Source organism: Myxocyprinus asiaticus, chromosome 44, assembly GCF_019703515.2.
Source record: "Myxocyprinus asiaticus isolate MX2 ecotype Aquarium Trade chromosome 44, UBuf_Myxa_2, whole genome shotgun sequence".
In the NCBI taxonomy this organism is placed as follows: Eukaryota; Metazoa; Chordata; class Actinopteri; order Cypriniformes; family Catostomidae; genus Myxocyprinus; species Myxocyprinus asiaticus.
Window position 1 is genome coordinate 26,642,735 of NC_059387.1, and position 25,572 is coordinate 26,668,306.

General features: G+C 37.4%; 1 protein-coding gene across 1 annotated transcript in view; it reads left to right on the plus strand.

Annotated features, from left to right (window-relative positions):
* The window catches only part of LOC127434605 (ephrin type-A receptor 3-like), an 85,511-nt gene extending 61,588 nt beyond the window's left edge, over positions 1 to 23,923 (plus strand). The window contains exons 9-18 of the mRNA XM_051687445.1: positions 2,305 to 2,372; positions 3,159 to 3,284; positions 3,682 to 3,867; positions 12,257 to 12,318; positions 14,549 to 14,758; positions 15,480 to 15,629; positions 16,963 to 17,156; positions 20,899 to 21,036; positions 22,127 to 22,224; positions 22,357 to 23,923. Coding sequence (XP_051543405.1) covers positions 2,305 to 2,372; positions 3,159 to 3,284; positions 3,682 to 3,867; positions 12,257 to 12,318; positions 14,549 to 14,758; positions 15,480 to 15,629; positions 16,963 to 17,156; positions 20,899 to 21,036; positions 22,127 to 22,224; positions 22,357 to 22,385 — 1,261 coding nt within the window. The 3' untranslated portion in view covers positions 22,386 to 23,923. The remainder of the gene's footprint in view (positions 1 to 2,304; positions 2,373 to 3,158; positions 3,285 to 3,681; positions 3,868 to 12,256; positions 12,319 to 14,548; positions 14,759 to 15,479; positions 15,630 to 16,962; positions 17,157 to 20,898; positions 21,037 to 22,126; positions 22,225 to 22,356) is intronic.
* Positions 23,924 to 25,572: the final 1,649 nt, after the last annotated feature.

A 25,572-nucleotide genomic window follows, 5' to 3' on the forward strand; every position in this document is an offset into this window, starting at 1 on the left:
CAAGTATGTTCCGCTTAATAGACCATGTTTCGCACATGGGGCAGTTAAAGATCGAAGGGGTGGGGGTAGTACCTGCACACAGATGCTCACTAGGCCTCAAGCATTTATTTGGGGTGGGGGGGATGTGTGGGTGACTGATGAACAGGTGGGGTCTCTCTTGAGACCTCCAGTCTCATTAAAAGCAGCAGAGAGGAAACAAAACACATGTACCCCTAAACCCCCCACCAGACGGGGCTCTACAACAGCTGAAAGGAAAGATTTACCCCCCCTAGCTCCATAGGGAGATGCAACAGACTGGATTAGAGCAGACATGAATGAACCCAGTGGTCTTCTCATTATGTAATAGACCCCCAGATCTGCTCTTGCCCCAACCCCGGCCTTGGGCCGTGATGCTTTGACTTCTTAGGGGGCAGCTGAGCACGCTTGACTGTTGAAAGAGGAATTCAGTATCCAATATTGATTTGGATTGTTAACCATGTATAAAATCAATCCTCAAACCAAAATACTGTTAACCCTTTCAAATGATCACTTTGCCACAGCTGCTACAAAAGTAACAGCAGCTTAATTAGTGGTCTGATTGCAGTGTTGTTGATAGTTTTCAGTAGTCAGTGTGGTCTGATGACAAGAACTCAAGGTTTTGGGTTGTAGCTGGATAATGTTGTTGGTCAGGCTCACTTTGCATTCATGCCTACCTATAATGAAGTGGTAGTTTGTAATCAGGGGTTTAATTGGAATTTAAAAAATGAGGCAACCCTAAAATCTGGTCTGGTGATATGATTCTTGCTTTTGATGTAAGTAGTACTGGGTTCAAATGCAATAAAAACAGACATGATTGATGCATTTTTGCTGTAATTTAGCAGTGTAAATCTATCAAAATTGTTTATTATTTATTGTACATTTCTGACATTATTCTTTGTGTTATTGCCTATTACACTGGCATTAATAAAAATAAAATAAATTATATTTTTATTATAATAAGAAAACTAGTCAACACTGCTGCGATGGGGTTTGAAAAACAGCTGATAAGAAAGTGGCAGTAAATTTTAACCAATAGTAAATAATCTTTCCTCATTTGAATTTTTTCTTTTGTTGTTATATGAAAGGGGCTGCAAAAATAATATTTGATGTGGTCTCCCATTCACCACTATAGAAGTTTACCGCACTATAGTTTACTTCCACGTTTCAAACCTGGAAATGTGAAAAGGGTCCACTGAAGGAGAATGCTCACTAAATAGAGACGGAATGATGAACGGCATCAAACAAAAAACTGGACTGGAGCATACAAGTATGGATTGGATTGGACAACAAAACTGCTTAGAAATATATATTTTTTTCCTTTTTTGAAATTAAGTTTCACAATTTAACCCCTATATATTATACCGTCTCTACGCAATGGTCCTCTTTTTGTTATTAAAATTATGCTAAATCTATGATCTCCTCTAGTATACATTTTTATTCATATATGGAAAAATAGACCTGTATTGAGCCACTGTCCTGTAGAAACATATATAGTACATAATTTTTTTTATCTACCTGGTCCCCAACTGAAGTGACAGTCTATAGATGTTCAACAGTAATTCGCCAAATGGGTTTTGTCATAGACCATTCTAATTTCAACATACTGTAATTACTATGGTTACTATCAGTCTCTGACATTACATTTTTGGCAATATATTCTATTAAAGACATGACATGAAAGGGAATGTGTGTTTGTGTGTGTGTGTGTGTGTGTGTTTGTGCGTGCGTGCATCTGAGTGTGTGTTGGTGTGTGTCAAAGAGGATTAAACGAATATTGAACATAATTATTAGTCTTACGTTGGCCACCTTGCCTCCCCAGTGAATTGGAATATTCATTATCTGGGGCTTTTCCTTATTCATGATCCCACTGTGAGATATGATGAAGTTAATGATAAAGTCAGAGGTGACAGGAATGTATTTTCCTGCTCTGTTGCAGGAACTGGTGCTAAAGAGAGGATTAGGGCAGTGAAATATGGCACTGGGGGATGGGAACTGGACTCTTAAAGCACATTATAGTTAAACTACTCTGTAAATAGGAGAGTAGAAAAAAAAAATATATATATATATATATATATATATATATATATATATATATATATATATATATATATATATATATATAGCCAGACCAGCCCTCTGTAGATTTAAATCTACATTTATCACCATTTCCATTGTCTGATGGAACTGTGGTAGTGGAATTAATGTCTCTGAGAGAGAAACGGTGTATTCTTTTGTGTAAGTCTATTTTTTAATTGTGCTTATCCTATTTTGATCCTATTGTTTCAGGGGCTGTGGATATATTAAGGCAAAGCAAGACCCAGAGGAAGAGAAAATGCAGTTTCAGCATGGACGAGGTAATGCATGCAGATGAATGATTCAGTACTGCTTAAGAATGTTTTCAACCGAGATCAGTGAAATATTGGGCAAATGTTGGATTTTTTGGGGGATTTTAAAGGAATAGTTCACCCAAAAAAGACAATTCTGTTATCATTTACTCATAAAGATGTCGTTCCAAACCCATGTTTTTTTGGAAAAGAGAAAGGAGAATTTCTCTAAAATGTCAGCCTACTGTTTGCTCTTTTTCATGCAACAACAATAAACAGGAACTGGAAGTTTCAAAAAGGACACAAAGGCACCATAAAACTATCATAAGGGTTGGACTTATGTGTAATATTCCAAGTCTTCTGAAGCCATACAATAGCTTTGTGTGAGGAACATTTTTTTTTGCGGGAACAATTTCTTAAAGATCTCTAATGTAATTGTAAATGACACTTAAAAGGACAGGTTAGAGATGACCTTGAAAAATGTAGGTCATATTTGCACATTATAATTCCGACAGACTTGCTAGATGGGTACAGAAAATGTTTTTCCAGCACATGTTCTATTTGTCGGTAAGTGAACTGAGTTTCTTTGGCTTTCTGATGCATCTGCTGATAAATGATGTCTTTAATCGCTCTAGTTGCCTAATGTGTGTTTTTCTCTAATTACACTTTTCCTGCCTGCAAAAGACAGTGTTTAATGAGTTTGAAAATGTGGCACTCCCCTCCTTTAGGAAAATGGATGGTTCGGTCTGAGTAACTAAAGTGACTGCAAAATAACCCAACCGTTATATTCAATCCTGTCATGTTGTTGCATTGCAGTCAAACTTCCTGAAACTCGTACTTACATTCACCCGCACACATACGAGGACCCCAACCAGGCTGTGCGAGATTTCGCCAAAGAGATAGAAGTCTCTAACATCCGAATTGAGAGAGTTATTGGGGCAGGTAAGTCAAAACTCACAACATAACATACGGAAGTAGGACCTTTTCCTAGATTAGCATCTTTTGTGGAACAATATTCCAGTCAGCCAATCATAGCCCTAACCGTAACCCTACCCCTATTGTTAGAGGGCAATAATTGGTTTATAGGAATACTGAACAAAAAAGTATGCAGTATGTATCTCTAAAATCAAGCTTAGTCTGTGCTATCAAACCATACTTAAACATCTTTGTTTTTATGTGGTACCTCGTTGTTGACATCTTTTTTTTGTGGTGTTTTGTTTTAGTTTTTTGTTTTGTTTTGTGTTTGCTTTGTTTCGTCCCCATCAGGGGAAAGTAATGAAATGAAATAAGAGATTGTGGGGAAATTCCACTAATTAATGGTCTCTTGTTTGACACCCAGGTGAGTTTGGAGAGGTGTGCAGTGGGCGTCTGAGGCTGCCCAGTAAGAGAGAGATCCAGGTGGCCATTAAGAGTCTGAAAGCTGGATACTCAGATCAGCAGAGACGAGACTTCCTGAGTGAGGCCAGCATCATGGGCCAGTTTGACCACCCCAACATCATTAGATTGGAGGGAGTTGTCACCAGATGTGAGCATTTTCAAACACACACACACACACACACACACACACACACACACACACACACACACACACACACACACACACACACACACACACACAGACAGTCTTTGTTTGTATATCATTGTAGGGGCCTTCTATTGTTATTAAATTAAAACATCTTTAAACGAAACCCTAAACCTTTTGGATTTGCAAGTGTGAAAATACTATTTATATATTTTATAATTATTAAATTATATATTTATAGAAAGACAATTATTTAATCTCTTTAAAAAGTTTTCACAGGAAGCACAAAGTAGGTTCAATATATATATATATATATATATATATATATATATATATATATATATATATATATATCCCATCTGTGGGATTTGTATTTTATTTATATAACAGGTCCCCACAAAGATAGAAAAACCTGACATACACACTCACACACATGCAACATATTGTGAGATGCTCAAAAATAGTTTGTACCCCTGTGTTTTCCTTAGAGATACTTGACCTTACTGTCTTATCTTTGGTAAATACAAAATACCAGATCATAAATATTCATTTGAATAAATATGTATTGTGATATTTATATCAGTAATTTTCTGCCCTACTTCTTCAGAATACAAATGTGCTATGACAATTTGCCTTCCTTCGCTTTTATCACAGTTAATTATCATGCTAGCTGATAAGATGATGTCTACGAAAAGGTCATAGATAACTCATTATCATGGTGAGAGTTAGCGTAAATTGTTTGAAGGAATAAGAAATTCAAGAAACTATTCTCTGTTTGACTTTGCATTTAATGAAGGCATATTGAATCTGTATTACCAATATTTGTCTTTATTGCCACTCTAGACAACCTGAAATGAATGCTCAATACTCTCTGATAATAATGAGGAAGTTAATATCATCCGTGATTAGAATAGCTCCACTGGACCTTGCTTAAATTTCCAAACTTATTGAGTTTGCTGTCATTTTAAGGCTCCTATTGTTTTAAAAAGCATTGTCTTGCAACAGGGATTTTGGTCACTACTGAGTGGTAATTTCCTCTACAGATCTCTCTTTGTGTTTTCTTTTTTCCCTTTCAAACCTCTGTTGATTCAACTGACCTGCTGTGTAACAAAAGGACCAACCATATTCATGCCAGCTGCATGAATATCGATAATACAAACATGTAATTGGATGTGGGTTTTGGGGGGATCATGAATATTCAGTGTCATGAATATTAACATTAATCCTTGCGACATTTCCTCCCATTTCCTCTTACTCATGCAAAATGCTAATGGTGGCCTTTAGTTTGATTTGTTTCAAATATATAATAATGTTGGCAGTGCAGAGCAACTTTTAGCCTATGTAGTAATTAAGTAAAAGTACAGTTATTTTGTCCTTTTTCATTCTGTGCTGGTACAACATAATTACAAGGTGATGAATATAGACATTCACAAATATGTGGGTAGTAGTGGACAAAAGCGTTCATTACCAGAGAGGTTTGAAGTCTCTGAAGTTGTCAATGAGAACCTTTCCTTTGGCCCTCACAATGACCATAAATGCAGAAAAATCTTCTGATATTAATCAGAATTTGGTCATATTCCAAATTCTATGTAAGCATCACGTAAATGTGGAAACCTGGTTGCAACCCAATTAAGCCAATATTCCAGTTTCTAGAAATCTGAATAAGTCAACATGCTTATGCCTGTATTCTGGCTGTATTATGACTGTAATCTGAATTTTGAGTCATGAAAAATTCAAAAATGAAAATTCTGTCATCTTTCCTCAACCTTGTTCCAAACCCGTATGACTTTCTTCTTTCCGTTGAAAACAAAAGAGAATGTCAGGCAGAATGTTAGCCTCAGTCACCTGTAGGGCTTTACTGGTTGTTTAGATCAGTGTTACTATCAGAAATAATTAATAATTATTTCTTTAGTTATTAATTAATATTTAAATTAATTAATTGAAGCTAACTCATTAAAACCTCACATGGGGCTCCAGTAAATATAGTGCGCTACGTTTAGGAGCAAGTTTGGTTATTAGCAATAATTAATAATTATCAAAGATAATTATTAATTATTAAAATCAATAGAACATTGATGAGAATCAGTGTTAGTTTTTTTTTAATCCTTTAAATCAACAATTATCAAAGATAATCGTTAATTGTTAACATCGATGAAACATTAATTAAAATTAACACTAGCTTATTGATCATTCAAATTCAACAATCATCCAAAATAATTATCAATTATCAAAAATCAACAGAATATTAATAAGGATTAACATTGACGGGGCACCACCCTGGAATCAGGGACTAATAACCGGATAGTATAACAGTCTCAATATTAGATTGTTTTCTTAGGAAAATCGACATCCGAAGAATATCGATTTTCGGGGAAAAAAACAATGAATGAAGGCTTGAATCTAAGCACTGACATCCCGTCAGCATGACACAGGCATATGCAAAACAAACCAAAACACTTCTCTTTGTAATATAAACAAAGTTTATTTATGCAGCAATATCAATTAATAATTAATACAATGCAGTCAATAAACTTCCGACTTACAACTACAAAATAAACAGTGATATGATTAGATATGGAAATAAAAAAAATTCTATAACACATAAGGTGTGTGTGTGTGTGTGGTTAGTACGAGAGGGAGAGAATAAAGTGACGGCCCTAAAGCCGATTTTGCGATCGTGGGAGAGAAAGCAGCTTTTAGTTTATATCTCAAAGACGCGGTGGATGGCTCGTAAAAGTCCCGCGTTCTTTTACTCTTTAATGGATAACTCAGTTTGCCAGTTTCACCCGCGATGGCGAAAATGCACAACAGTCCAATTTGGTTGGACCATAATACAACAAAACAAATTTGTGATAATTAATACCCTGAGTATTAATAATGAGCGGACATGGCGGTCCGTAAACTGTACAAGAAAAAAACCTTGAAACACAAGAATAACACACTATAATATTCTATCTCTGCCCAGACGTAAACATCTTACTTGAATCGCATGAGGACAGAATGTGTGCTCATCCGTCCTTTAATTCCGACCCGGTTCCTTGAGGCTCGGGTGATGATGGGAGGCCATTTCCTCACTCTGTTGGTGGGCACGGCTGTTGATTCTCGGCGGGCTGGCGGAGAACTCAGAAATGTCGACTTGATTGAAGATGGAAGAGAAATCTTTAATCTCTTCACTTCTGCAGGCAAACGGATGAAGATGCGGATTGCTCAGTGGTCTCCTTCGGATCCGTTAGAGTGTTCGGTTGAACACAGAGTAATCTCAACTCGTCTAGTGAGATGGAGATTGTATGGCCACAGTTTCAAGTCGGACGTTACTTCCTTGTGCCACGAGGTTGCACCTGAGAGCAGAGGTGAGCTGCGTCTACACACTGCAAACAAAGTAGCTGGAAGCAAATCCCAGAAGCATTTCAGAGGTATTTCTGCTCCCGATGATGTCATGGTTTGAGGTGCGTTCTGTTGTGTGCCTCATCCAATAGGAGTTGAGAGTTCGATCCTTTAGTGAGCAAGGCTTCATGGGATTTGTAGTCTGTTTTGGACTCCCTTTGTTTGATTTTGGTGCGATTTTTATCAGTATAATTTACAACTTGGAATGTGGGGGCTTGAGTTAGGTTTTTACGACTGTGTTGGGCCTGCCTTTGTCTTCTATTTGAATACATGAGGCCCAACACACCATTCACTTTCACGCATCTTTTCTGTATGGAACATATTCATTGTGTTCTGAATATGCACCGTGTATACAGGAATATTCCAACAGCTGAAGAGCATATGAATCTCTTCAGAATTAAGAATTAACCAGAATATTGAACTTTACCAGAAAATTATGTGCATGTAATCATGGTCAAAGACACATTGCTTTGCCTCTAATAGTTTAACACATGTGTATGTGTGTGCTGGTTTGAAAACGTGTCCCCATTTACCATTGATTGGGTGAGATATGATAGCTGGAGTAATTTCACAGGTCACGGATCAGCCTGATGGTGAAGGGGACGGGGATAGGAGAGGTCAGCGAACCCTCGCACTGCATTATGGAAGCAACTGTCAATCTAGCCCACTCCTGGTACGCAGAGACTAATCACCGTGCTGATAGAGCCGGGATGAGATGCATTAAAGAGGCTGCCATTTGTTTATACTGCCTGACAGAGCAACGGTGAGATGAAGACAAAGAGTTTTGCGATGTAATATGAAAAGCATCTGTCAAGTAACATGGCTTTTGGAGAGGCGCTCTGTCATTACCACCTCAGACAGAAAAAATTAGACCGTAATTGAGCTTTTTGTAATGTAAATGTCTCGGCAGCTCTGAGAATGAAATCGGAATAGACCTTAATGCCCCATTCAGTTATTTATCCCTTCATCTGTATGAAAACACAAAGCTGTCATCGTCTCTATTATAAACCCATTGTGCTGATAACCATCAGAATCAGACTCCAATCTACAGTCTGATAACACATTCACCATCCACGGCTGCTGGGTTTGCGCCTACTTATTTTGAGGTCCATTCTAGCCTTGTAGTTTTCTTTGTGCCGTCAACAGCAATAACCATAGATAAGAGGATGGGTTTTTAAATAATAGGAAGTATTGCTTGTTGGAATTAATGCCTCCTTTTAAATTTGGTCCTTAAGCTTGAGATTTGTCCTCATGTCAGATTATTAAAGTGTAATTAAAATGTTCTTTGTTCAATACAAGTTAAGCTTCAGTGGCATGCAGTCAGTTACACCAGAAAATAAATTCAATTTGCCCTTTAGTTTGTAAAAACCAAGGAGGTCTAAGGACTGCCACTAGGATTCCCATTCAATGGCAGTTGTTCAGCTGGCACATCGGACTGATTTCACTGTAAATTCGGCATCAGTAGGTCAAATGTTCTTCAGCTGTAATCGGTCTGTGCTTACCGAAATTCGAACTACTGCCCTTAGTGGCCGAAGCTGGAAGAGTTGAATGTATAAGCGCGTGGGAGCTCAAATGTCCACAGAGTGATGCCAAAAGTGAGTTCTACGGAAAGTTGTTTTTAGTTGTAAATGATGTAATACAGTCAACAGGAATTCATATTTTATTAATCCACACACTAACCCAAATCCCAGTCCTAAACCTAACCATCACCGGAGTAGAAATGTAATCTTAGAGGGAAATTGCAACCTCCGAATCGCGCTCATCATTGATTTATGTGAACATGATTACTTGTTTCCATATGACCAGACCCCGTGTCTCTGAGATCGCACCACAGGAAGATGTTTGCAAAGATGTCTGATGGGAGATGGCGCTTGTCAGTAACTCTGCAGAATGGGGTAGATATCAGGGTACCAGAACATTCATTAGTAACTTAGATCACATGAATTCCCATATGATCATGTTGGGCAAATTCAGCCTTGGAAGTTCAAGATTTGGAAATTGCAGAAAAATAACATCATTGCAACACAGATTGGCTGATAGCACCAATAGACAATCCCAAGCCCTTCACTGAAACGATCCTGAGCTGTGATGTGAAAGTCAACTTCACACTTACATCCAATTATTTATAGTTATATCTACTGTAATTGTTCGTCTCCTTTCATGACAATTTATAGCCTCTAAACATGCCATGGATACTGTCGATAGAGCTGAACTTGTTTTGAACCTGAAACATACTTTTATCCTCTGATATTATATAACAAATTGCTGTTATTGCATTTGATGCCCCCCAAAGTATGTGATCATTGGTAATGTACAAAATACACACTGGAGTTGCAGCCTTGTTATACAAATCACACTTGACTTTATTCAGAAAGCATTAAATTCACAAAATCGTCTTCAGTAGTATATCAAGTTCTAAGCTCTTCCTCTCTGCTATGATAATGATCTCAATTACTGTCTTTCCAAAGCCGTTAGACATTTAGAGCAGATCGGCCTACCACAGGACATAATCTTCTCATCACCTTGTTTTAATCACAGACATTTGAGTGTGTGTGAATACTGTCTAATTGGAGTGCTCCTAAAACTGCTGGCCAGTTGATTGTGCCACATCCATCACCCTCAAACCTGAACTCATGGATAAGTAGCTGCATGTACTGTTGGCAAATTCATTCATACATTTTCAGAAGAGCCATCAGCCACTCCTAAAGATTTGACATTAGCTGTAGAGTACAGAGATTATCTTTTTCTTACTTGATTTAATGGTGTAAACTGTGGCAATGTCAGGGAGCTGTTGCAAAGTTTGCTTTTAATTTGGCCATCCTTTTGGCCAAGATGTGATCAGAGCTTTGTTGGTCAAGGCAGGCAGGCCAGCTTTCCAACTAGCTCAGCGTCAAAATGATTCGTCACACGTTGAAAAGTTAACGCACGATTTGCTTCGATATCCCTCGCCACACTTATCGTGTGACTTCATTTCTGAAGAGTGTGACCAACCCATCTGTGATTTACTTACAGTGACAGCTTGGACATAAAGCAAGACCCATTCAATTCAAATCCCCACGGCAAAGTCTGAGGGCTAGATGTTATAAATAGCTTGGTTGGGCTGAATGGAGTTTTATTGGGTTATATTGGGTTTCTAGTCCTTTGTTCTCTCATTTAGTGAAGTAGAGATTATAACACAATAATGTGTCCATTGACTCTTTACTTGTAACCTCAACCGCAATTCTTCAGATCACAGGTACAATTTGTATATTTAAGTTGGCAGGGCAGATGTCCTGTTAACTTTGTCCTCATGGACTTCTGGTGCAGTGATTCCCAATATTGGGGCATTTAGACTAGGACTAAAGCAGACAAAAAGAGTAAAGACTACAGTTTATGAAATGCTCCAGAAATGGGTAGAATCAGTGGTGGAGCTTGCCTTTTCGTTAAGAAAATATTTGGGTTAGGTTGGATAAAGCCTATATTAAATACTGTAGCACCAAAGAAGAAATAGAATGTAAAATGGCTCAGAATTGTTCTAAATCAATCAATCAGTCTGTCCGTCTATCCATCCATCCATCCATCCATCCCACTAAACACTAAATAATAATTTGTCATTATATATTCCAAAGCGTTTTCTTCACTGCTAATAATAATAATAAAAAAAATAATACAAAAAAAGCTTTTTTTTGTTTTGTTTTTTTTACTGGAAAACAAAACTTTTTATTTTCTTGTTTAAAGCAAAAAACTAACAAAATTTTGTGCGGTAATTTAATGCTTAAAACAAGACAAACAATTTGCCAGTGGGGTGAGAAAAGTACCTTATTTAAAGATATATTTTCTGAAGTTTTAATGTCTTAAACAAGATAAATTTACTTGAGAAAAAAAATATATATATTTTTACTTGAAAACAAGAGAGGAACAAAGATTAAGAAATTATCTTTTGCAGTGTCTTTGACTTAGCTGAAGCCCCTCTAAAGGGTTGAATAGATTCTTTATTTATCACCACATGCCAGGGGGCCAGCTGAATTTGTTTCCACATTTTTCTAGCAACATCATCATGATAAGTTACCAGGAAAATCCCCCAGGAGCAACCTAGGGTTAAGTTGTCCCCTTAAGGGCACAATAGTGATACCTCAAGGATCAAAACAGCAACCTTTTCGCAACCAGCCTAGATTTTTAGCTGCTAGGCTGCTGCACCCAGCTATCGCTCAATGTAATGGGTTTTCTCAAAGAAATGTGAAATAAACTGGGATGAAGTTCTCTAGGGGTAAATGCATTCCATGTTTGACATGTGTCTGGTACCCTTAGGTGAAAGTTTCCGCTGTAAGTTACATCCATCAAGCTTCTCTAATAATCAGAGTGGAGTAGCATGTAGTCTTCCCTGACACATGCAAGAGGGGGGCAGTCTCTGATTGACAGCGTGTTATTTAGGTGGAATCAGGGGAGAATTTTTAATCACTTTGTACAATGCAGGTGCGAACCCTTTCTGCACCACCTCAGCCCCTATATGTGGCTCTTGCAGCTGTGTCTGCATCACATAGTGAAGAAGTGAATACTTTCCCCTTTAGCAGATCTTAACACCCCTCCTGTCTTCTTCTTCAACATCTCACCCACCACCCCACCAACACCCCGGGGGCAATTAATCACCACACCCCCTAGAAACCTCCCCCTCGCTCATCTTCCCCCTACCCCCTTCATCATCCTCTCTTCTAAAGGAACTCATTACCATTTTAGATATTTCTGGACAAAGATATTCTCAGTGGGCAGCTCGATCTAATTATCTGCCTGACTGTTATTGAGAGACTTGATTAGGGGCTGTCATTATGAGTAACAGGCAGCAGGTAGAGGGGAAGCTGGAACGAGGGAATGAGTGGGGGAAGGGACTTTTTTTCATTTTCATTTTTTTCATTTTTTTTATTTCTCACTGCCTCTCTGTTTTCTGCAATATTTCACACTTCTTGTCTCTCTCTCTCTCTCTCTCTCTCTCTCTCTCTCTCTCTCTCTCTCTCTCTCTCTCTCTTTCCCTTAGGTAAGCCTGTGATGATAGTGACAGAATACATGGAAAATGGATCTCTGGACACTTTTTTAAAGGTGAGCATGTTCTATTTTGATACCGATGATGAAGACAAATTTGCACCAAGGGAAATGTGAAATATCACAGGAACACAAAGCGGTCGCCCGGCTCCCACAGATTTGGATTGACAACTCTCATGTTGTTCGAGCTCACACCTCTCTCTGCCTGTTTTTCTTTGTGTCCCTCAGCTAGTGTTTTAATATAACTGCAACAGAAACAAATGCAACTTTGAACATTTTTTAGGTTTTATTTCGTTTTATTTCGTTTCAGTGTTAATTATAGCTTTAATTATCCCTTATAACACAGCACAAATTGTTTCATCTGTCTATAATGAAACACATGACACTTTAACAGACAGTGCAACAGGTGAACTGTGAATGGTAATTTTACATGTCAATCAGACAGATGCTTCTTGTCAAATAGAGTGCAACAGTCTGGTGCCAGAAGTAAAAATCCCATAAATTTTTTCCATAGATAAATTGATTTTTAACGATAAATTATAAACCTTTAAAGGCAGACCTACCATGAGCTACGAGGTTGTTCATCGATGGTATATGCTTCCTTTGAAGGCATGCGTCTGCTTTATTTCAACTTCATTGTTTAAAAATCAGATTTGATAGCGGAATTCCTGGTGAACAACTACATTACCCATGGTCCAGCAGAGAAAGATCCACCAATCAGAGAACCGCGGCAAACATAGCCCGTGAAACGAGCCCAGGAGCGACAGCCCACTCCCATGAAGCACTGTGAATGATGCAATCAAGTTGGTCTCCCTTCACCCACAAGCTACATATATTTTTGTACATATCAGAATATTTTGCCATAAGCATAAAATATATTGTTTCTATACTTACAATCAACAAAATCAATTGTTTTATATATTCTCATCAGTTTTTATTTTTATTTTTATTGAATTCCATAATTTGCAATGCTTCACGGGATTGTAGTATGTGCCTTCATGAAAGACAGTAAGTAAACAGTCTAAAAAAGCACCTTTGTCATTTTGTCCGATTTGACCTCAAAACACAGTTTGTAATGTTGTGATTCACCTCGGAGCTGGTTGCTTTGGTTCATGGCTTACAACTCTTTTATGGAGGATTTTATGAATAGACTATACAAAAAAATGAAAGGGAAAAATACTTCAGGGTAGGGTTGCACCAGCTTTCCGTAAGGTCTCACTTAAGATCTGAAGTATATGTAAATAACATTATTCAGGAACTTTGTCTAAAATTAATAAGGGCAAATAAATTATAATACAACAGGCTGGAAAAATTGACATTTATTCATTTTAATATCCTATATATATTGTATGTGATGAAACTTGACACCGGGTGACGCACCCCAGAAAGTTCACTGTTAGATTGGTTACATGCTGAAGAGCCGCTAAGAAGCAAGTCTTTTTTTTTACATAACATTCTCTCTCGTAAAAGTGTAAGTATCAACCATCATATGTCTAAAGGATTTGTTATGCAAAACATGAGCTCACTGATGTCATAAAACAGTCTGCTTTTTTTATTCCAACCATTACTCCTGGTCTGAGTCTTCCGTAAATATTTCGTTTATACGTATGGTTACGTCCTACCTAAGTTTAATGGTGCAAATCTCAAATATTTAGTAGTGCGTAAATTGTGACTTAGTGCCCATTTACGCCACAACTAGGCTAAGTTGTAACTTACGTATGGCTTGTGCAACCGGCCCCAGAACCCAGACGGCTAAAAAGTGGGTGGGAACTGTTGTGCTCTCTTGAGTTGGGTAGGCTTGCGAGATTAACTAAATCAAGACTATGCAACGTTAATTGAAATTACGAAAACTAGTTACTTTCTTAGTAGTGTCATTGTTTCGGTTTAGTTTTCATTCTCTTTGCATACCATTTCAAATACCAATTTACCATTGCTTGTTTTGACTGTATTAGTTTTTGTTAATGATAATGACCTTGCCTTGCAAACGCTGTTGACAATCAAAATACTTCAAGGATATAAATGAAAATATATATGGGTAAGTTGGTTACTTAAATATTTCCTATTGCTCGCATCACGAAAGCCTGAATGATGATGTAGTCATTGCAGTTAAAAGCTTGGGCCCTGCAACGTGAGAAACATGTTTAACTAGGGAGCCAATGAATTATGAATTATTCGTGAGACAAATTCAAACCTTATCGGCTCTGCCAGGATTCAAAGAGGTTGTACGCGACAGAAAATATGGCCATGGAGATGTGAATTTGACACAAAAACATTGTATTATGTGCAGAAACATGATGGACAGTTCACAGTGATCCAGCTGGTAGGAATGCTGCGTGGGATAGCTGCGGGAATGCAGTACCTCTCAGAGATGAACTACGTGCACCGGGATTTGGCAGCACGAAATATTCTGGTGAACGGAAATCTGGTGTGCAAAGTGTCTGACTTTGGGCTGTCGCGTGTGCTGGAGGATGATCCAGAGGCGGCGTATACAACGCGGGTGAGAGATTACTTTCTGCTCTCGATGTTTTCTTCCTTGGGGAATGTCTGGATGCACAAGAAGTTCTTCCTGTTCTTCTATACATCCAGGAAGTACAGTACTTCCCAGGGAAGTACTGACCTCACTGTGTTTTAGGACCAGTTTTTATTAGATTTACTGTGTGATATTAAGCATTTGTGATTTGTAAAGGCTGTTCAGATTTTTAGTCTTATTTTAATTAAAGAAATAGTTCTTCCAAAAATGAATTGATAATGAATCATTTACTCACCATAATGCCATCCCAGATATGTATGACTTTCTTTCTTTTGCTGAACACAAACAAAGATTGTTAGAAGAATATTTCAGCTCTGTAGGTCCATACAATGCAAGTGAATGGTGGCCAGAAGTTTGAAGCTCAAAAAGCACATAAAGGCAGCATAAAAGTAATCCATACGACTCCAGTGGTTAAATTCATGTCTTCAGATGCAATATTATAGGTATGGGTGAGATTGTTATGTTTAAGTCCATTTTTACTATAAATGTCCACTTTCACTTCCACTTTCTTGTTTTGTTTTTGACGATTTGCATTCTTCGTGCATATCACCACCTACTGGGGAGGGAGAAGAATTTGTAAAAAGGACTTAAATATTTATCTGTTTCTCACCCACACCTATCATATAAGATATAATGAGGTTGTGTATTTGAGGAATATCTTTATTTGATTTTGTGATCTTTCGTTCAGGGTGGCAAAATTCCCATTCGATGGACGGCCCCTGAAGCCATCACCTACAGGAAGTTCACATCAGCCAGTGACATGTGGAGTTATGGCATTGTCATGTGGGAAGTGATATCCTATGGGGAGCGGCCATACTGGGAAATGTCCAATCAGGATGTGAGTATACTGAATTTAAATTAACACACAGATTAAATTCGTTTAGAGCTGTAATACCTGAATGAACATAAACAGTGGTTGCACTGCCCAAAGATCTCTCAATAAACCATGATAGGTCAGTAGGTTCAAAATCCATAGGTTTGTAAGGTAATTATATCCACCACCCCAACATTACGTGAAGACAAAGTGCCTTTAAGGTAAGTCAGTTCACTCTGCGGTCATATTGTCAATGCCTCTGGCTCAAACTGTTGGTCAAAATTGTGTTCCAATAACATATTTCGAATCAGAAATAAAATAAGACAAAAACTGTATCAGAAATTTAGCTGTGTTTTAACTCTAATGTTTTAACTGCCACAATATTGAGCATTGTGATGCTTATCAAAAAGGTGATTGGCTCTTTTAACTGTACGGCAGCACTACTGCTGCCATATTAAGCATTACCATTTTCCCCATTCATATTCATATGAGTGGTTCATCTCATTCCCTTATAATGTCTCTGGTGTGGATCTCCATCACTTTGTAGTAAAAGACCTCTGCCAGAGCACTTTAGGGGTGACTCACATAAAAACCTCAGTTTCCAGTCCACAAAGGTAAAAAGATTAAATGCATCTGCAGGGTGAACATTTCCAGATTTCAATTCACAGGGCCCTTTCAAACAGGTTGAATTTGAATCTGTGGCGGGGTTCTTGGCAGATTTTCCACATCAGAAACCATTTTCATTTATTTATTTTCACCTTGGGAAGAGATCTTTGCTTGGGATTTGGAGAGAGGCTGTTGGGGAGAGAGAGATAGAGACAGTGTGAGAGAACAAGAGAAAAATGTAGACATTTGGGAATTATTTGGGACTGTGTACTCGTTGCGTTAAACTAGAGCATGAAAACGTTGCATGCTTGTTAACGGATGCACTTTTATTGTATCGGGGGAGCAGAATTTGAAAGTTCATTTTACAGAATAAATCACAAATCCATCTGTCTTCCTTCCTTTGCCATGGTAACAGGCAATCATGCATTTCGACAGTAAGAGACTTCCAGGCCAAGAGTTAAGATAATACCTATGTTTGCATCAAGCTAGTTTATTTTTTCCTCCTTATGGCGGTATCATTTCATGAAAAGAAATAAATTAAACTAGGTCTCCTTTGCGTTGACAAAGACGGCCCCTTCCGAAATCTCATTCTCACTTCAGTCACAGATGGGTAAAAAATGAATTAATCTAACCCCACACAAAAGCTAAATGCATTAAGCGAATGAATAAATCTGCTCAGTATTCATGAGGCGTATACGCTGCTAATAAATGTATGATTTTTCAACATGGAATGTTCTTTTAAACCCTTCAGGTGATAAAAGCTATAGATGAAGGCTACAGACTGCCGGCTCCGATGGACTGTCCGGTGGTACTGCACCAGCTCATGTTAGACTGCTGGGAAAAGAATCGCAGTGATCGACCAAAATTCGAGCGGATTGTCAACACCCTGGACAGGCTGATCCGGAATCCTAGCAGCCTGAAGCAGCTGGCCAACACTGCAGTCTGGTGAGCCAACTGTCCTCTGTGGATTACATCTGAATTCAATAGTGGTGTTCTGTTTCGTTGTGCGGGGTGTTCGTTTGGCACTGGGTTCGATATCATTGCCGCCTTTCCTCCATGTAATATTTAGAGCAGTGATTCTTAACTGATAGGTTGCGACCTAAAAATGGGTTGCAGGTCTGTTCTGATTGTCGCAGAAAGCAAGTAAAAAGTAATGCTAAATGCAAATAATAAAATTAATTAAACTAACTATATAATTGAGCAAAGTTAAAATAGCAAAATAAATAAGCTAAAATTTTACATTTTCCTATTCAGCCACTGTAATTTTTATAATTTTGTAAATTTTGTATTAGTTAATGGTAGTATAAATACATTTCAGTGTATAATTTTAGGGATTTTTTTATTTTATTATAAAAACAATAGAGGTACTACATTGGGTCGCCAGTTGCCACGTGATTTTGTCCTGGCCAAATTCCCCCCATTGGCCCTTATCCATCATGGGCTCCTTATAATCCCCATCCATTAATTGGCTATATCAGTCCACTTTCTCCTCTCCACCAACAGCTGGTGTGTGGTGAGCGTACTGGTGCACTATGGCTGCCGTCGCATCATCCAGGTGGATGCTGCACATTGGTGATGGTTGTGGAGAGTCCCCTATTCACTGTGTAAAGCGCTTTGAGTGTAATGTCAGAAAAACTCTATATAAAGTAGAGCCCGACCGATATGGGATTTTTGAGACTGACACTGATTTTAGAGAGGGAAAATTCACCAATACCGATATGAAGACCAATATAGCTCATTTTTTAGCTGGAATGAAAACAGACCTTTTCTATGTGGAATGTGCACCGATTTTGCACCGATATGACTATGCAAAGGTACTCAGAAGGCTGCTTTCTTAAACAAATATTTTTATCAAAGAGTATTTGACATTATTATTATACATTGTCAACAAATTCTAGAAATGAACACTGAGAAAATAAAGAATAAATAAAAATACAATAAATAGCTTAATAAATATCAGTACTGTTAGTATAAGTCAATTGCTGACCATTTAAATAAATAATAAATAAAATAAAACAAAAATCAATACTGTATGTTTAGTATCAGTCAATTGCTGACCATTTAAATAAAGAATAAATACAAATAAAATAAATAGCTAAATAAACATCAGTACTGTTTAGTATCAGTCAATGGCTGACCATTAAAATAAAGAATAAATAAAAATAAATAGCTAAATAAACATCAGGGGCCGGTTGCACCAGCTATACGTACGTTACAACTTAGCCTGGTTGTGGCGTAAATGGGCACTAAGTCACAATTTACGCTCTACTAAACATTTGAGCATTGCACCATTAAATTTATGTAGGATGTATCCCTACGTATAAACTAAATATACCAGGAGTAACTGATGGAATAAAAAAGCAGACTGATATTTAATGACATCAATGAGCTCATGTTTTGGTTGACAGGCATCAGTCCTTTCGACATATATGATGATGTTGGCATTTACACTCATTTACATTTACGAGAGAGAGAAAAAAAAAACTTACTTTTAAGCGGTTCTTCAGCATGAAACCAATATAACGGTGCCGTTTTTAGGGTGCGTCACCCGGTGACAAGTTTCAACATATTCAATATATATATATATATATATATATATATATAGGATATTAAAATGAATAAATGTCTATTTTTCCAGCCTGTTGTATTAGTAAGTATCACCCCTCATTTATTTTAGATACAGTTCCTATATATTATTATTTACACAGGGCAAATATGCTATTTATTCAATCTACTTGTATTACATATCCTATTTTAATGTCTGGAAAACCAGACTTTTAAATATTACATTTTGTAAATGCAATGACTGGAATTGTTCAGATGAAGGGGGTACCAAACTGTGAATCCTGAACAAAACATTTTGGTGAATACATGTTTACACATTAGCTTCCACTCAGATGACAACAATGAAAGTAGCTATGTGGTTAGCTAGTTAGCTATAAGCTCGTTGTCATGGAGAGTAAAAGATGGACTTTATTTACTTTCCAGCATTGTGTCTCACCAACTAGGCAACAGCAAAGTGTGAAATCAACACTCACCACACACAATCCACCACCGTACTGTTGTCTGTTGAGATGCAAAAAGATGCTCTTATGTTTACCTTTCAGTTTGCTGCATTACTTACTGCACTGACAAACTATAGCTGGCTAACAGCAAACAGATGTGATAAACATGAGTGACATGGTTGTCAGGGACAGGTTTAACATTATATTAGTTATATAAAATGATGAGGTAATTTTTCATTAACTTTCCAGTATGTATTTCACAAACTAGTTAGCAATTTAAGGAGAAAAGATCGCTCAAATCCACACCGTTTAACCCTGTCTGCAGAGCCACCGTCAGTTCAGAGTCCGCTCTGTAAACAATGGAGTCGGAGCGTGCTCTGCTGGACAAACTACACTATGACACCAATTCTAAAGCATTGTTTTCTGCATTATATGTTCTGAAAAAAAGTTTTCATATCGGCGCATATTGGTAAAATATACGCCAATACCGATATATCGCTGAAAGGCTAATATCAGCCGATAAGATCGGTCGGGCACTAATATAAAGTAAATGCAACATTCATTCATTCATGATGTCCAATGTAAAATCTGGGTCCTTAAGCAAAACCAGTTGACAACCACAGATAAAATTTATGACAGATGTTCTGATATTTCTTAGGTGTGTGATTAAAATCTGAAGTCATTTTTTTTTTCTGCAATCCAATAAATTCAGAATAAATGAGAACGATAAGATATCCGACTAATCTAGATTGAAGCCAGATGTCATCTACGATTCCCAGTGTTCTTACTCCCTGTGCCTGTTTCTCTCAGTTGGGAAGGGTTGGAGCTGGTCTTGGCAGATATCTGATTGCCTGTCTATCCCTCTGCCAACTTTTAAAGGGTTGCCAAAATAGGAGGCAGATGGGGGCTGGATTGTTTAGCCTGTGCTTTCCACCATTGAAACAGAATGTGCAAACTAAATTTTCCCACAAACCACTGGGAAGACCCTGCCCTGTGTCCCTGCCATTAAATAAAATAGGCTTAGATCTAAATTACTTATGTGTGAGTGTTTTGTAGGAGACATGGTGATAGAGACATGGTTTGTGTTGCAATCTGGCTTCCTTCTGGATCTGAAAGACTAATGTGTGACGTTCGTTCTTGCACAGTCTTAATTTAGTTTTATATGACCATTTTCCACCCGCTTGTTGACCCTTTTAATTAAACTGGAATTAAAATGGCTGTTTTGCAACTGTACCTTTCATCTACATGTAAAAGACCTTTTCATTGGCTAACTTCCATATAAAAGCGTAGTTCAAACTGTCATTCATCAGGATGGGCCAAGCTGCTTGTATTTAATTGGCGTTGATATGTAAATATGCTTGTGACGACAATTCCCTGTTTTTATTTCAAAAGAGCAAGGAAACAGTTTTTTAACATGAGTTCCCTTTAAACTGCGAAGTAAAATATAACAGCATAACATTTATTTTTGTGTCTGCACAAGTCGAAAATCTTTTTTTTTATTGTTTATTATTATTTATTTTTTTTAATCAAAAACATGACCTCAAACAAATCCATACCTCTGAGATACAGGCCAATGCAAAATGCATTCTTCAAAAGAATTCTGACGTGTCTTATTGCCTGTGACGACGTGGTTACTGTATGTAAGACTGTTTTTCTGACTGCACTACACTCTCCAACCATAGGGAGGACCCAGTGACCCCTGAGGCTGGGGTCAGCACAGTGAAGGACTGGCTGGACTTAATTAAAATGGGTCAATACAAGGAGCACTTCTCCAGTGCTGGCTACGCCACTCTGGACTCTGTTCTGTATGTCAGCGCCAGGTAAACAACATCGTCAAGTCGTATTTTCCTCAGTACAAGATTTTGGTTGTATTACAATAGATGTTTTTGGAGTGGAATATTAGCATAGGCTACTGCTTATACATTTTTTTATTTTTTTTTATTGCATATGAAAAAGTACACAATGTGTTTCGAACAGCAGTAATACATTGATTTATTTTCATTGAATATTGATGGAGCAACATAATTTGTGTGAAAATAAATAATAACATAAGGTTGTTTCAATTAAAATTCTGTTTTTTAAAAAAAGTGGTGAGGGAGCCTTTTACCCCACACCTGGGGTAAAAGGCTCCCTCACTTGGGGTAAAAGGCCCCTAGGAGGATTAAAGTGATATCTTGTAGATATAGGGGCAATAGTTATTGTGAAAAGTTTGTCAACTAATGCAAATAATTTTGAGACTCCAAGATGCTTTTTTGAGTAACAAATCTATTCGCGCCACTTAAGAAAAACAATGTGTTTATTAGGGGCTTTTGGCCCCTGCAACAGGGGGGCTTTTTACCCCAAATACTATCCTTTCACTTATTGAACATTTATTGAAAATTGTTTGATTTAATGACCTTAAACAAAGCTGAAAATGACAAATTAGTATTTTGTCTCAAAAGAAACGTGTTAATTTCAGGGATTTTCATTTTAAAATATATAAAAAATGTGATCGAATTGCCTCAAAATCAACCTTTAGACATTACACGCAAAGATCTCATGGTCCAGGAATATTCTGCAGTGCATAGTGACAAACAGGTATTTAGGAATGTTCTTTGGTAGTTTTTTTGCTATTTAGTGTTTTGGGAGAATATAAAATCAGTGGAGCCTTTTACCCCATGGGGCCTTATCCATGACACTTAAAGTTGAAAATCAAGTTGAGCCCATTTGGCAAACATAGTATGTCATCCGGATATTTAATGCTTGCAGAAAATGTGTATACTCTGCTCTGTACACATACTACAGTGTATACTGCAGAAATAGAATGAGTGGTATGATAGTATGCTATTCCAAACACACCTTTTGTCTTGCCACGGCAGTTTCTAAAAACCTTTCTCTCTTCCACTCTCTTTTCTTCCATCTCGCTCTCAGTGAACTGGATAAGATGGGTGTTGCACTGGCGGGCCATCAGAAAAAGATCCTAACTAGTATCCAGTGTCTTCACGCACAGCATGAGAATCAAAGTTCAGGTATAGCCCTCACCTCAATGCCCTAAACCAGTTCCGCTTCCACAGAGATGGAGATTGTGAGCGTTCGTGCCACATGAAGGCGTCTTGCTGCAAAATGACTGAATCAAGCACTGAATTTTTTACACCCTACAGGAGAATGCGGCGATACCTCCCTTTTGTGATCAGCGTCCAGAAATCTTCAGAGACAGCAGATCGCTGCTCAAAGACTGTGATATCTATTGATCCAGGGGAAGCGAGGACAAGAACCGACACCATGTGACATCACAGCACTGTGAACATCACACTCCACTCCTCACTGTACAGAAGAAAGACACTGAGAAGAACAACTGATGGTGTCTTGTGATTCTTTTAACTGTCTTTTGAATATGACACTTGTGTCTTGGTGGACTTGAATGAGGAGGATGAGGAACCTTCAGATGTCCTTGCAAACTTGCGCGCATGGTAATAGTTTAGAAATGTTCATGAAAGACTGCTCGCCAGTAGATGCAAAAAGCAGTGTAGCACTGATCTATCCTTCACACATTCACACGCGTACACAGTAGAGCCGCTCCTTGGCCCAAAATGCCACATCGGACATTTCTTGTCAAGTCCTTGGCAGAGTCTTTGGAATCTGTTGATTCCAGAGTGGAGTATTTGGAGGCCTCACCACTTCCCCCACACTTGTCACTTTTGACAAGTTCTGACATCCAGTGTGCACCAACAGAAAAACCAGAGACGCTAAATGAATTAAAAGTAATTGTTGCTTCATGAAAATGGACATGTCATGAAGAAGGCAGATGTCATGAAAGGAAATTGAACATCCTTCTTTTGACACTGGCAGCAACTTTCGGTCCTATTTTTTAACAGCCTTCCTGTTTGACATGGCTTTTCTTCTAATTTCATTGCATATTTTACATCTTGCCAAGGCATAGCTCTGTATATGCCTCATTATGAGTGTTTCATCACAAGTGTAAACTGCTACATCTGAAGTCTTTAATGGAATAAGGAGACAGAAAGCATTTAATTTAATGACTTTTTCCCTAAATTGACCTGGTGTTGACTGAGCTTTACTTGGTAGACTGTAGAACCTATATTTGTCTCGGACATTGTTTAGTGTAAAGCTCTATTGGTGACCGAGTGGTTATATTTACATTACATTCTACATTAATGCATTTGACAGATGCTGCAAGGCATTCAAGGTATATATTATTATTAGAATGTGAGTTCTCTGGAAAACCTTTAGATTACATTTCCATATGATCTGATAATGACTGAAGGAGCTTAAACATTTTACCATAAAACTGACATGTCATTTCATGCACCATGTCCATAATCCTGTGTAAAATGGTGTCAGAACTGGATATTTGTTGCTGGTACTTAAAAAAAAATAGATCCATTCCCCATTTTCTAGTTTATCATTCCACATTTCTTGGCAGTGCTTTGTTTTGCTACGTGTAACACTACAATGAAGAAGATTGTACTGCAGTAGAAATTGAGACATTTGTATTGTGTTGGTTATTGTATTTGTACAGTAATGACTTAGTGTCTTGAAGGTTTTGTCAATTGTAAATTGAGGCAAGGTTTTAATGCTTATTTTAACCTTCAACTCTAGCTTTGGACAGACAAGGATTGTGAGGCTGAAGAATGTAATGGATTATTTAGCTTTATGGTGTTTGGGAAAGCTGAGCATTCTCAGGAGTTTTTTTTTTTTTTTTTTTTTTCACAGATAAACACTTAAAGTTGGCAGCAGAACAGATTCTGTGAGGTTCACTTCCTGTTAGATGCCTTTCAATTTCTCCTTTCTTATTTATGTTTTGACATTACATATGATTCATTTACAGGTTAAAGCCATTTAGGTAAACTGTATTGATTAAATAAGCACAACTTGAGCACTATGTGAGGGTAAGGAAATAAAGCATGATTTTTTTTTTATTTTTTTTTACAATTATATTATTTATAATTTTGGCAAACACTTTTTAAGTGACTTGGGTAAAATAAAAACATTGTTAGCCTCTCATTCTGTGACCTTTTGTGGGGAATTGTTTGTTTGGGTCGTTGAGTTAAATTTAATTGAAAAGATAACAAAGAATAATTTTTCAGAAATGAAAGAGTCAAATTTATTGTCGTAAAAACATGCACATCTACTCTGTCCTTTACTAATTCTTAATTAAGAGCTACTAGATGCAAAAAGCATCTTCCAGTCCAAAGTTGTTAGTGCTTTGACACTGAATAAACTTTTAATCATGCATTTCTTTTAGGTGTTTCAAAGTTGTAAATCTTCATTAAATTGTGTTTAGTTTTTTGTCTTTTCCGACTATGACAAAATGCAGTCAAAACACAGACATGCACAGAGATGCAGTTCGATGCAGTAAACATTGTATTTTCTGTCTTGGAGTCCTCAAAGCTGTTTTTCATCCATTTTGATTTTCAGAAATGGTAAATGCAATTGTTTGTTTAATTTCATGAAGTTTTTATTATACACTGTATCATGCATACTTGGTCTGGCATTTACACAGTCCACACTACCAGTTACAGGATTACCTGCACATTGCATCAGGACCTTGGTTACTGTAGATATTTTTAGCTAAAACACATTATGAAAAGTGAATACACTACTTAAGATTGATTGCCAGGTTTGAAAATCAACCAAGATTAGCACTCAGACAGGAGAATGAATAACCTATATGTCACTCAGCAGTCAAGGGGTGTAGTGCTTTATGAAAAATATTGTCTGGAAGTCATCAATTAAACTGGAAGACCATACTCTTGTGGCCAAAAGCATCAGTGTTACAAATTGGTTGAATGGTTTTGCAGTCAGCCTCTGTAACTCACTGTATTTAGCCAATCAGGACTGTTGTTTTGTTGTACGGGTAACCGCACAGTGCATTACAGAATTAAATAACATCTGGTATACTGATGCCGTGGTGTACACATGTGATGCACGTTGCCGCCCACCTCTAAACTGGGATACTTTAGTGTAAAAAGCTTCTCTGGCTCTTACAAGAACAGTAATGGATACATGATCAGATAACTTTATGAAGGATCACAGAGTCAATGACTTTAGCTAACCAAGCCCTCAGTCAGTACCTGAAGAATTTACCTCTTATTTTGTGTGCATCTTTTGAATTTTCAACATTGTGATCATGTGTGTACCAGTTATTATTTCATAAAGCTCTTGTTGAACTGTATGCATTTTAAACATTTTGTCCAATAAATATGTTAATATTTTTTATTTTGTGGTCTTGCTTGTGTTTGCTCCCCCCAAAAAAATATTAATGGGAAAAGACATACAGTGGGTACAATTACTGTATGTTATCAGTATAGCAATTTTAATGAAAATTTTAATAGAAAAAATCAACACTGTCTCAT